The sequence below is a fragment of the Sciurus vulgaris genome (assembly GCF_902686455.1).
Source record: "Sciurus vulgaris genome assembly, chromosome: 18".
Lineage (NCBI taxonomy): Eukaryota > Metazoa > Chordata > Mammalia > Rodentia > Sciuridae > Sciurus > Sciurus vulgaris.
Window position 1 is genome coordinate 30,791,646 of NC_136479.1, and position 12,827 is coordinate 30,804,472.

The following is a 12,827-nucleotide window of genomic DNA, read 5'->3' on the forward strand; positions in this document are numbered from 1 at the left end:
ACAAACAACTGATAAAAGAATTCAAAGCTCTAAAGAAATGGAGAAACAGACCACGTCCATGGATTGAAAGACTCAATGTAGTGAGGTTGTCAGTTCTTTACAAACTGATATATAAGTCATTGCATTTCCTATCAAAATCTCATTAAGATTTTTCATACTTAATTATAAGGTTATATATAAGGTTATATGCTCACTTCAGCAGTATATTTACTAAAAATAGGAATGATTCAGGAAGAGTAGCATGGTCCCAGGTACAAGGATGACATGCAAATTTGTTTTTTAAAGCAAAAGAAAGGGGGAAAAAAAACTTAGAAAAACCAGAGGGGCTATAATAGCTAAAAGAAGAATGAGAAAATTTAATAAAGTTGGAACAATCATCTACTCAATTTCAAGACCTCTTACTGGGAGAGGGATAGACAAATGGAACAGAACAGAATCTAGTAATAGCCCTCTCGTGCCTGGTTCAAGTGTGGTCACCCAAGGTTTGGCAGAAGCATGAAGCAGCTTTTGAAGGAAGGATGACCTTCATAGTACCTGGGGCTGAAGCAGCTGGGTGTTTGTAGGGAGAAAAGATTCTCATGCACAAGTTAATTCAATGTGATCCATAGTTTAAAATGTAAAAAATAAAACTCTTAAGAATTTAGAACGTAGCATAGGAGAAAATCTTTAAGATCTAGAACTTAATCAGGAGGTTTTAGACATGACACCAAAAATATCCTTAAAGGAAAAAAAAAATCTGTAAATTGTGTCATCAAATTTATAAACTTCTGTTTTATGAAATTGCCTGGTGTTATGGTTTGTATGTGAGGTGTCCCCCAAAAGCTCACGTGTGAGGCAGTGCAAGAAGGTTCAGAGGAGAAATGATTGGATTATAAGAGTCCTAACCCAATCATTGAATTAATCTCCTGTTAGGGACTGAGTGGTAATTAAAATGGTAGGGTGTGGCTGGAGAAGGTGGGAATTGGGGTGTGACTTTGGGGCATATATTTGTATCTGGCGAGTGGATCCCTCTCTTGGCTTCTTGATCATCATGTGAGCTGCTTCCCTCTGCCACACTCTTCCACCATGATGTCCTGCCTCACCTCGAGCCTGAGAAATAGAGCCAGCCTTCTGTGGACTAAGACCTCTGAAACTGTGAGCCCTCAAATAAACTTTTCCTCCTTTACAATTGTTCTGGTTGGATCTTTTTAGTCACAGCAGTGAAATAACTGTTGAAAACACCTGGTAAGAGGATGAAAAGACCAGATATAGACTGGAAGAAAATACTTTGTGTCAGCAAACCACATAGCTGACAGTAGACTCATCTAGAATTTATAACAAACTCTCACAAGTCAACAGGGGGGGGGGGCGGGGAAGGCAACAACAACCCAATTATAACATCAAAAGAGATTGAGAAACATTTTACCAAAGAGTATATATGTTTGGATAGCAAGTTACCACATGAAAAGACATTGAGTATCACTGGCTACTAAAGTAATTAAGATCACAATTAATTACAATTAATTAAGATTGAGATATCACTTCATACCTGTTAGAAAAGCTAAAGTGAAAATGTAGTGACGATACCTAATGCTGGGAAGATGTGGAGAAACTAGACTTCATATATTGCTCGGGGTGTATACACAGTTGTCCTCAGCATTTGAGGAGATCGGTTCCAGTACCCCAACCCCCAGGATACCAAATTCTGAGGATGCTCATGTCCTTTACCTAAAATGACAAAGAATATTTGAATATACCTTATGCGTGTCCTCATGTATATTTTAAATCATCTCTAAATGACATATTCAATTCTGTTTACAGTTGTGATAATGTATTTTTTTTAAGTATTAACAGCAAGAAAAAAGTCTGTACATATCCAGTAGAGACACAATTTTTTCTGCACATATTTTCAATCCTTGGTTGTGTGTGTGATGTACAGCCTGTGAATATGGAGGACTTATATATACATGGAGAGGTTTATTTTGAGGAATTGGTTCATGCATTTGTGAATGTTGACAAGTTCAAAATCTACAGTGTGGCCAGCAGGCTGGAGACCTAGGAAGAACTGATGTCAGGGTTCAAGGCTGTCTGCTGCAGAATTCTTTCTTCCATGGAGAGAGTATTCTTTTTTCTACAAGGGCTTCAGCTGAGTGGATGAGGCCCACTGACATTATGGAGGGACCTACTTTACTGAGAGTCAACTGATTTAAATGATAATCTCATCCAAAAACACCTTCTCAGAATAATGTTTGACCAAATATCTGGGCACCGTTGCCCAGCCAAACTGATACATAAAATTAACCATTACCTCACATAACCCAGAAGCTATATACACCTGGGCGTTTATTCCAGACAAATGAAAATTTAATGTCTACTCAACAACCTTTCTGTGAGAGTTCATAGCAGCTTTATTTGTATTAGCAAAAAATTGGAAAAATGACAATATCCCTCAGTAGATGAATGGGTAAACAAACAGTGGGTCATCCATACCATGTATTAGTGCCCAGCGATCAAAAGGAATCAACTGCTGATGGGTACTGCAGCTTAGATGATCTCAAGGGGATTATATTGAGTAAAAAAAATCAGTCTCAAAGGACCATGTACCGTATAATTCCATTTATATAATACAGGTTGAGCATCTCTAATCAGAAATCCAAAATGTTCCTAAATCTGAAACTTTCAGAGTACCAAGTATGAGCTACAGATGGAAAATTCCACACCTAACCATATGACAGTTGTAGGTTGTGTGTATAGTGAATGTATATGAACCATAAATGAATCTTTTGTTGACACTTAAGTCTTACTGGGTATATGCAGATATTCCAAACTTTAAAGAAATTAGAAACACCCCTGGTCCCAGCTATTTTGGATAAGGAATGCTTGACCTATATTTCTATAATGAGAACCTTCTAGAAATGGAAGACAGATTAATAGTTGCTAGGGGACAAAAATGGGTTGTGTGGGGCAGATCTGTGTGCTGATGGACTATTCTGTATCTCTTTTGAGGTGGTAGTCACAAGAATTTGCTCATGTGACCTGGCGGAGAGCTGTGTGCACATGACACTTCATCACAAGGCAGTTTCCTGGTTTTGCTGTTGTACTGTAGGTGATTGTGTCAGGTGTACCAGTGCAGGACACTGGGTGAGGGGTACTAGACCTCTTACACTGACTTTGCAATTTCCTATAAACTCATATTTGTTCAGAATGAGTATTTTAAAAAAAAATATTTTGAACTGTCTTTTATTTTACTTTATTTTTCTTTTGGAAAAATTATTTTCCAGAAAGAGTTTGCATATACTGTGGAAATTTATGGAAATTGTGTATAGACTAGACAACCACAGGAGAGACTTGAATTATTTAATATTTGGATAGAAATGCTTTATGAATTTATGTATTTGTCTGCCTTCCTTTTAAATGCTGCCTCAGAATATTTTCTCTAAACTTAAATTACTGAAGACAAATATTATGTTGGGAGTTCATTTTTTTAATTTGAGAAAATACTTGTCTTTGAATTATTTAATCGTTAGGTAATAGTCTACGTCTGTTTCATATAATCCTTATGTGATCTTTTTACTTTGTCATACTGTATTTAAATCATTATGGTTGTTAAAGTTGAATTACTATTTAAACAATTTTTTAACCATGCTTCCTGATGAGTAATACCGTGACTTTTATTTTTGCTAGTATTCTTCAGCATCCAAATATTCTTCAGTGTGTTGGACAGTGTGTAGAAGCCATTCCCTATCTTTTGGTGTTTGAGTTCTGCGACTTGGTAAGTTTTTAATAGAGATTTCAGTTGAAGGTTTAAAGAGTTACATCTACATGTTTTTTTTTTTTTTTTCCTCCTTCTTCTTCTTTCTTTCTTTCTTGTTTTTCTTTTTCCTTTTGCTGTACTGGGGGTGGAACCAGGGGTGCTTTACTACTGAGCTCTATCCCTAGTTGATTTGGTTTTGAGTCAGGATCTTGCCAAGTTTTGAGGCTGGCCTTGAACTTGCCATCCTCTTACCTAGCCTCCCAAGTCCCTGAGATTAAAGGTGTACACCACCACACCTGGCAATCAGGTGTTTTTGACAGATATAAAATGGTGGATTTGGGACTGCTTTCATGTCTGTCCCTTATTTGAAGAACTTTGGATGCACTGACTCCTTACCTTTGTTAATTGTGTTCACTGACACCTGTATGAGGGTTTTGTTATACCCACGCCCTGTGCTGAGCTCTTCACTCACAGTACCATATTTCATAATAACAGACCCCTGAGCGAGGTATGAACAGTTGTCCAAACTTTATTTATGATTAAAATAAAGCTCAGTGAGTTTAAGAAAATGTTGTGTATGAAGTATTTGGCTGAATCAGAGCTCAAGGTCTTCACTTCAACCAGACATTTAAAAATTTTAAATTTCTACATTGAGGAAGCCCAAGAATACTCCTTGCCAATAGAACACCCACAATCTCTCAGTTGTTGAAAATAGTCAATGTATATGACTTTAATATTTTTAAAAATTTAGATAAATATATTTTCTTAAGTATTTCTTAGCATGGTAATATTACAGAGAATTTTAGTTGGAAAGATTGGTCTTTTGTACATTTTGTGAATCATTTTAATAGCAATTTCTACATGAAAATTTCCTATAAACATCTTTTCCCCTGTGCAGAATATTTCATCTTTTCTCAAATCTATTTTTAACACATAATTGTTATTTTTCCAAAAATAGTGGAAGATGTTAACTGAATTTTCTAGGTTTTAATTGATTTCTTTGTATCATCTCAGTTTTCAGAACATTTAAGCTTCTTGCCTGTGCACAGAAACTTGGGAGTCCCCAGAATAAATCCCCAGTTAATTCAGATAGCATTTTCTGTGGTTACAGTAGAAAGAGTGCAATAAACATTGTGAATTTTTGCTTTAATTCCTTCATGAGATTTGAATATTTCTCTCATTGACAGAAGTGGTTAATTCTAAAGGAAAATCAGTAAGCTTGACATATTAGCTTTTTTTTTATTCTATCATAGTGACCCTTGAGTTCCCATGGCTGCACTTACAACCATAAAGTAGTTCTTGCTCTGCTCCTGTGTTGGCTCTGGATCAGCTGCAGCTCTGTTCCAGGCAACAGTCAGTGCTTTTTGCCTCTAAATGCTGGTGTGTGCACATGTACAAATGTGTATTCTGGTATTGTTTTGTATGGTAGTGTGATGGGGCCTTGGGTTCAAGTTCATGAGGTTCAAATCTCCTATACCCTTTTGATTTTTTTTTTTTTTTGAGGGGGTAAAAGGGTTTGAATCAATTTTCTGTTCATTAATAAGAGAGTCATATTAAATTCTCTCACCTTGATTGTGAATTTTCCTTATAATTTTGGCCATTCTTATATATTTTGATTCTTTGTTGTGGAAGGGATTCAGATTTATGATGATTTTTATATGACTTTAAGTTTTTATCATTGTGGTGTGGCTCTCTTTAAGATTAAAAGCATTACTAACAACACAGACTGTTGTTCCTGATATTAATCTAGTTATGCCAGCATTCCGTTGGGCAGAGTTCACCTGTTTGGTTAGGTTCATGTTTGTTAATCCTTTTTTGTCTAGTTTACATCTCTCATAAATAGCTTTTTAAAATTTTTATTAATCTGGCAATCTTGGTCACTTAAAATGGAACATGTAGTTCATTTACATTTATTATAGTTAGGTAGTTGGTAAATTCTCTACCTATTTCTGTTATTCTTCCTTCCTCTACCAATTTTTCTTTTTTGCCACCTTTTTTTTTTTTCCCTCACGCAAGAGATCTTATTAAGCAGACAGGCAGAGTGTCTGCCCACAGGGTGAGAGAGAGAGAAAGTAAGTGAGTGAGAGTCAGAATAAGAGAGAGAGAGAGTGAGGAGGAAGAGAGAGAGAGGGAGAATGCAGGGGGAGCTATTCTTAAGTTTTTGGATTCTTGATTTTTCTTGTTTCAGTTTTCCCCATCTACTAGTTTGAATTTTAGTAACTCTTGATTTTGTGTGCGGCTATACTAGAAATTGTAACATGCGTACTGAACTTTGCAAAGTCTAGAATTAATCAATATTTTAACCCTGCCCCAAGGAAACCAAAACCTCATAGAGGACTCACGCCCTATGAGGAGAGCTGGAATTAAACCTACTTCTTTGGGCCATCCCGTGATGGAGGGTGTTTGTGCCCTGAATAGTCACTGTAGTAGGACAGTACCAGACTCTCCCAGGTACAGAGGTAGAATGCATGGTCCTCTAGGTCTCACGTAGAAGGGACGGATATTGTGAGGTATTGAATAGTACTTAAAGACGAAGAGAAAGGAGTTCTCGGTGGTGTTCTGTGTTAATTATCTCAGTTGATCAGAGCTGTGATATTTGTGTTCCTAGGTTATCGTGATATGCAAACAGCTTCCTTTTCATGTAGCTCTGGTGGCCACCATAATAGATGATCCCAGTGCGATAGAGCACTGAGTAAAAATCTACACCACCAAATACACCGATGTGTGAAGGACAGATCTGCTTGTCAAAAGTCCAGGTTTCTTTGATGTTGAGCATGCCAACTTTGCTCCCTAAGCTCCCAGTGTTGATTATAAGTGACAGTTGAAACACACTCTTTGTGACTGAACATAACAGGAATATCGTAGGAATCAGCACCTTTTTAAAGTATCACCTGTTTCTAGGTTAATTGAGGGTTTATAAAACCTCAGACATTTTATTTTAGCTTTTTTTTTCTTTTGATATTGGATATTGAACCCAGAAGCACTCTACCTCCAAGCTACATTCCCTGCCCTTTTTATTTTTTATTTATTTTATTTTTTGGTACAGGGGATTGAACCCAGGGACTCTTAACCACTGAGCCACACAGCTATACAACCTTTGGGGTTTTCTTGTTGTTGTTGTTGTTTGTTTGTTTGTTTTGTTTCTGGGGTTTTTTTGTTGTTGTTGTTGTTTTTTTTTTTTTGAGACAAGGTGTCACTAAGTTCCCTAGGATCTGGCTAAATTGCTAAGACTGGCTTTGAACTTGAGGTTCTCCTGCCTCAACTTCCCACGTCTCTGGGATTACAGGCATGTGCCACCATGCCCAACTTTATTTTTTGTTTTGAGATAGGGGCTTGCTAAGTTGCTGAGGCTGTCTTTGAACTCCTGCCTCAACCTCCTGAGTCTCTGAGATTATAGCCATGGACCACTGTGCCTGGTCCATTCCTGAAAGTTTTATGGTTGTTTTTTTTTTTCCCCTGGAATGGTAAAATACATCTAATGTTTTCCCCTGAATGAGTTCAAGAGATGTATTTTGTTTTAGTGCTGTTTTAATTTAGTTTTTATTGAAGCTGCTTATTCTTGTGTGTGTGTGTGTGTGATGGGGATTGAACCCAGAGCCAAGTACTCTACCAACTGAGCTGTGTCCCCAGCCCTGCTTATTTTTGGGGGAAGTAGTAATTTAACTTGCTTTATAAAGAAACACTTAAAACATAGCCAAATACATACCTCCTTTACACTTACCGTAAATGATCCAGTATTGACAAAATTCTAGAGTGTTTCTTTGTATCTTTATCACTGTGTAGACATTATTTTCATGAAAATATAACAAATATGTATGTTCTTTGTTAACAATCTTGTGAAATCCGCCCCCCAATACTTAACAGATCTCAAATTTTAAATATACACCTATTATCCAGGTACTTAAAATAAGTGTTCAAAGCATATTAATGTACTTAGATTTGTTTAACTTACATACTTTGGGGTAAAGATTACATATACAACCCTCCAGAATAACAAATGAGTTTTATTGAAACTTCTTTTACATGAGTCATCCAAGTCACAGAGGGGACTTTCACTCCTGCAGGCTGATCAACACTAAAATTTTTAAAAGTCATTGTTCCTCAAAAAACTAAAAATAGCACTACCATACAGTCCAGCATTTCCACTTTTGGGGATAGTCCCAGAGAAGTGAAAGTGGAATGGATGCTTGCACACCTATGTTCAGAGCAGGATTATTCATAGTGGCCAGGACATGGAAGCAACCCAGGTGTCCGCTCATGGAGCAGTGGGTAAACAAAATGTGGGTATATACAGGCAGTGGAATATTATTTGGCCTTAAAAAGGAAGAAAATTCTAACACATGCTACAGCGTAGATGAAGCATGAGAACATTCTGCTAAATGAAATAAGCCAGATGCAAAAAGACAAGTACTGTGTAACTCCTCTTATAGGGAGGACCCTAGAACAGTCAAATTCATAGAGATGGAAGGTAGAAGGCAGGCTGGTTGTCAAGGGAGTTGAATAGTTGTTTAATGGATGCAGAGTTTCCATGTTGCAAGATTAAAAAGTACTGTAGGTGAACTGTAGCCATATCGCACAACAGTGTGAACGTACTAATACTATGGAACGTACAACTTAGAAATGGCTGAGCTGGTAGATTTTTTTATGTCAAGCATTTATTACCATATATTTTAAGAAAACCTACTAGTTAAGGTGCTATAGGTGTTATCTGTGCTATGAGGAGGCTCATATGCCCTTTGGGAATCTCTGGTCATTGTGTGACATGACAGTTCCATACCAGGGTAAAGGCTGTTAACCTTGGTTCCCTCCAGCTTGCACAGTAGTGAGAGGGCACTTTTATCTCCATGGGCCAGCTTCATGCTCACACCCCTAACCCTGGAAAACCTCAAAAGGAACAGGTTCTTCAGCAGCAAGGATGTGTCACTGACCAGGTCACTGGCCCTGAAGTCTACCAACTCTGGGATCACCTTGTGCAGAGATTACAGAAGCAGTTACGTGGTGTTGCCCACTGAGCTGAATAGGGCACCCGCCTGCACAGACTGCAGGATGTCCCCAGGACACATCAGGGCCTTTCTTGGACACTTAGCCCTGCTCCCAGCCTGCATGACCAGAACCTGCCCAGAAACAGGCCAGCCCAAACAGAGTAGCATCATCCAAGGCAGGGACTGCCCTCTGGCCATCATCCAAGGGACAGAGAGGGCAGTGGTCCCAAGTTTGGTGATGAGCTGCGGCAGCCACAGTGAAAGGACCAGCTACCTCCAATGTCTTTGTGTTTTGCAGCCATCTCCCAAGGAGAAAGGAGAGAATATTTTCACACTTAAGTAATTCTATATAAAACAGAACCATCATCCTGATTTTAGAAAGCTTGGAATTATTTTTGAAAGTGAATGAAACTTCTGCCAAGTGAGTGTGGTAGCTGGTCTGCAGCACTGGTGTATAGTGCGGACGGAGCGTGTCATGAAATGAGGTAGTAGTGATGGCTGCAGGGTGTTGTGTGTACCCTGCTGGCGGAACAGGCACACAGCGCCTCACAGCGGTGTCCAGGTGGTGGGGTTGTTTGGTTAGGATCACTCATTCAGCACAAAAATGTCGGACCTATATGGAGCTGCAAGAGCTGTGCTTGGTGCTGAGGGAACCCAGGAGTCATGAGCATGGTCCCTGCCCGGCTGCCTCCAGGTGTGCTTATTTAACCTCCATAAGCTTCAGTGTAAATACCTACAAATTTTCACCCATGAAATAACATGGTGAATGAAATTACTGAACCCAGAAAGTGTTCTGTAAATGGTAGTTATGTTCACTTGCTTAATTGACAATAATTACTTATTAAATAAAGGTTCAAACTGCTAATGACAACACTGCTGCTGAGACTGCACTCAGTCTCCAAGTAAACACGCCAGTGTGCTGACAGGAAAAGTACACTGAAAGTGAGGTTTTTTGGGTTTTGTTTTGTTTTTTGGATTTTTTCAAGGTGCTGAAGATTGAACTTAGAGCCTCACGCTTGACATGCAATGCCCTATCACTGAGCCATACTCCCAGCCCTTCAAACAAAGGCTTAATTACTTAGAATGCACAAAAGTATAGAAATTCTAACTGCTGTGGTTGGGAGGCTTTGCACAGAAATTGGCATTTGCTCTGGGTGTTGGAAGGTGAGTGGGTGAACTCTTTAGGCGCGAAAGGATGGCAGTTGCAGCAGGGGCCAGGCTTGGAAATGTGGGAACAGTAGGTGACCTGGCCACTGAAACATGGAGACTTGGGGCAGGGGCATGGTGCCATGGTGGGTGAGGCAGGTTGGGCCTGCTGGGAAGGATCAGGTGGAAGGCTGGGAGATGACCACGCTGGAGACCAGACTGCATGCTGAAATGGTAAGAAGAGTGGAGGTTGAACTTTCTTTCTAGTCGACAGTTCTCCATCACCAGACTGCAGAGCAAGGGTGATCATATTGTGTTTGCAAGGGTCTGTTCTTGAGTGTGGTGTTCTGATTTCCTGTACTGTGTTCAGACTAATGCAGTGAGTGAATTTCTGAAAGCAATCAGTTAGCAGTGGCCAGATGAGAGTAGGAGAGAAGTCTGCTTGGTGTTTGATGTGCCCTGCATTCCTCTGGAATTTACCTTCCTCAGGCTGGTGAAGAGCAGGTGACTGGCTGGGCAGAATCAAGGGGCACTAAGGCTCAGAGCTTTTAGACCTGGAAGGAAATCTGAGTTGCTGCTTTCGTGGGGTATAGGGAGGAAGATTACTGCCTTGGGTGATGCTGCTCTACCCAGGTGCTATGCCAGCCTCGGGCAGTGTGTTGGGACTGTATTACTCATTACAGGTGTCGCCTGATGGCTGGGTGAGGTAGGAGCCTGAGTCAGATGAAGGGACTTGCTGAAGAATCCTGTCCAGGTCTGCATGTCCTCAGGTCCTGTTTCTAATTGTCCTTTATGCATGTGACTTGCCCTAGGGCTTGTATTATTAGTACTAAAGTGGGGGTTTTAACTAGTGGCTGATTCTGTCCTGTGCCCTCTGCACAGAAAATGCCTCATTAGTTCAGTCTCTTGTTTATAACTGTAGTCATGAATCCCATGCTCCAGGGACTCTTCCAGATGCTGAGCATACAGAGGAACATCATGTCCCTTACCCTATGGAGATCACTTAGAAAAGCAGGGACATGAAGTCACAGTGTGGAGGACAGAGGAGCAGGTGATCATTGTCTGACTTGGAGCCAACAGATGGATGCTTGTGCTTACTGCCAGTATCCCTATCAGGCTTGAGAGTGGGTGTGTGGGGTGACCAGGTGGGAAGGGCATATTCCCAGTCCCCGGCCTGGCCCTATTCTGGTGCCTGTCAGGGACCTTTCCCCTCCCATGCCTGACTGTTAGTTTTGACAGCACAGTCTGGCCCTCTGTGATAGGCAGACCTGGCTGCTTGTGGCCAGGTCTTTCACTGCCTACCCTGCTGCTTACCTCATGCCACCCCAGCATTGCTTCCTAATACTGTTCCACCAGCTTCCTGTGACCACCCTGCTCCCTCCTGTCATTGCAGTGACAACTCTCACTGCTCACGGCACCTTTGTGCAGCCCAGAGCAGGAGCACAGGGTGGAGGTGCTGTTGTAACAGGTGTCTTGGCACCTTGGCTTCCCTGGTGCTCCTGGCTGGGCTGCCTGGGCCCTTGTCAGGATCTGTGGCTGCACTGTACAGCACAGCAGCCAGCCCTGTGGGACTGGGACGCGGCTTGGCTGGATGGTGTACTGTGACCTGTAAAATGCTTATCAGATTTTAAAGTCTTAGTACAAAAGAGAAAGTTAAAATCTCATTGTTTTGTTATTTTTTTGGTTTTGTTTTGTTTCTTATTTTCGGACTTGGGATTGAATCCAGGGCCTCACAGGTGCTGGCAAGTGTTCTATCACCCAGCTATATCCCCAGCCCTTTTCTTTTTTCTTCTTTCCTTTCCTTTTCTGGTACTGGGGATAGCACCTAAGGGAGCTCTAACTCTGAGCTGCATCCCCAACCCTTCTTCAAAATGTTTTGTTTTGAGACAGAGTCTTGCTCAGTTACCTAGGCTTACCTCACACTTGAGATCCTTCTGCTTCAGCATCCCGAGTAGCTGAAATTATAGGCATGTACCATCATGCCTGGCCCAACTTCAGTAATTTTTAAATGTTGATTACATGTAAAAATAATATATTGGATTTATTGGGTCAAGTAAAGTATATTACTAAAGTTACATTTACCTGCTTTTAAAAAAATTTTTTTTAGTTATAGATGGACACAATACCTTTATTTTATTTATCCATTTTTATGTGGTGCTGAGACTCAAACCTAGTGCTCCACACATGCTAGGCAAGTGCTCTACCACTGAGCCACAACCCCAACCCACATTTACCTGCTTTTTATTTCCTTATGATTTTGGTATTGCCACTAGAATTTAAAATTGTCTCTCTGTTAGCATTGTGTTTATGTGGAATGGCAGTGTTCTGTGAAGGATCTCTGCGGAAACACCCTCTGAGATGTGGGTGACAACTTTTGAGTTTTAAAATAATTTAGATCCCCTGTTCTTTTTTTTTGGGGGGGGGAGGGCGTGGCGAGGGGTACTGGGGATTGAACACAGGGGCACTTAACCACTGAGCCACATCCCCAGCCCTTTTTTGTATTTTATTTAATGACAGGTTCTTGCTGCGTTGCTCAGGGTTTCACTAAGTCACTGAGGCTAGCTTTGAGCTTGCAATCCTCCTTTCTCAGCCTCCCAAGCTGCTGGGATTCCAGGCATTCGCCACCTCACTTAGCTCACACCCCCTGTCCTTGATGTAAAATATATTGAATTGCCCTATGAAGGCATAATTTTAAACATAATCAGATTGTACTTGCTTAAAATAAAATAATAGTATTTTCCCAAATTGTCTTTGGCTAAGTTTAATATACAGAATACTGAAGTAATGAAAAAATTTAAAGCCCAATAAAAGTTTGAAATTACAGATTTATTCCTAAGCTCATTGTTATTCAACTTCAATTAAAATGGTAGGATGCTGGACATGGTGGTGCACACCTGTAATCCCAGCTGCTCGGGAATCTGAAGCAGGAGGATCGTGAGTTCAAAACCAGCCTCTGCAACTTAGTG

The 12,827-nt window shown here is 40.3% G+C and overlaps 1 protein-coding gene across 2 annotated transcripts in view; it reads left to right on the top strand.

Moving 5' to 3' along the window:
• LMTK2 (lemur tyrosine kinase 2) overlaps positions 1-12,827 on the top strand; it is a 92,321-nt gene that overhangs the window by 42,628 nt on the left and 36,866 nt on the right. For both annotated transcript variants that reach the window (XM_079121211.1, XM_079121210.1), the window contains exon 6: positions 3,664-3,751. In XM_079121211.1, coding sequence (XP_078977337.1) covers positions 3,664-3,751 — 88 coding nt within the window. The remainder of the gene's footprint in view (positions 1-3,663; positions 3,752-12,827) is intronic.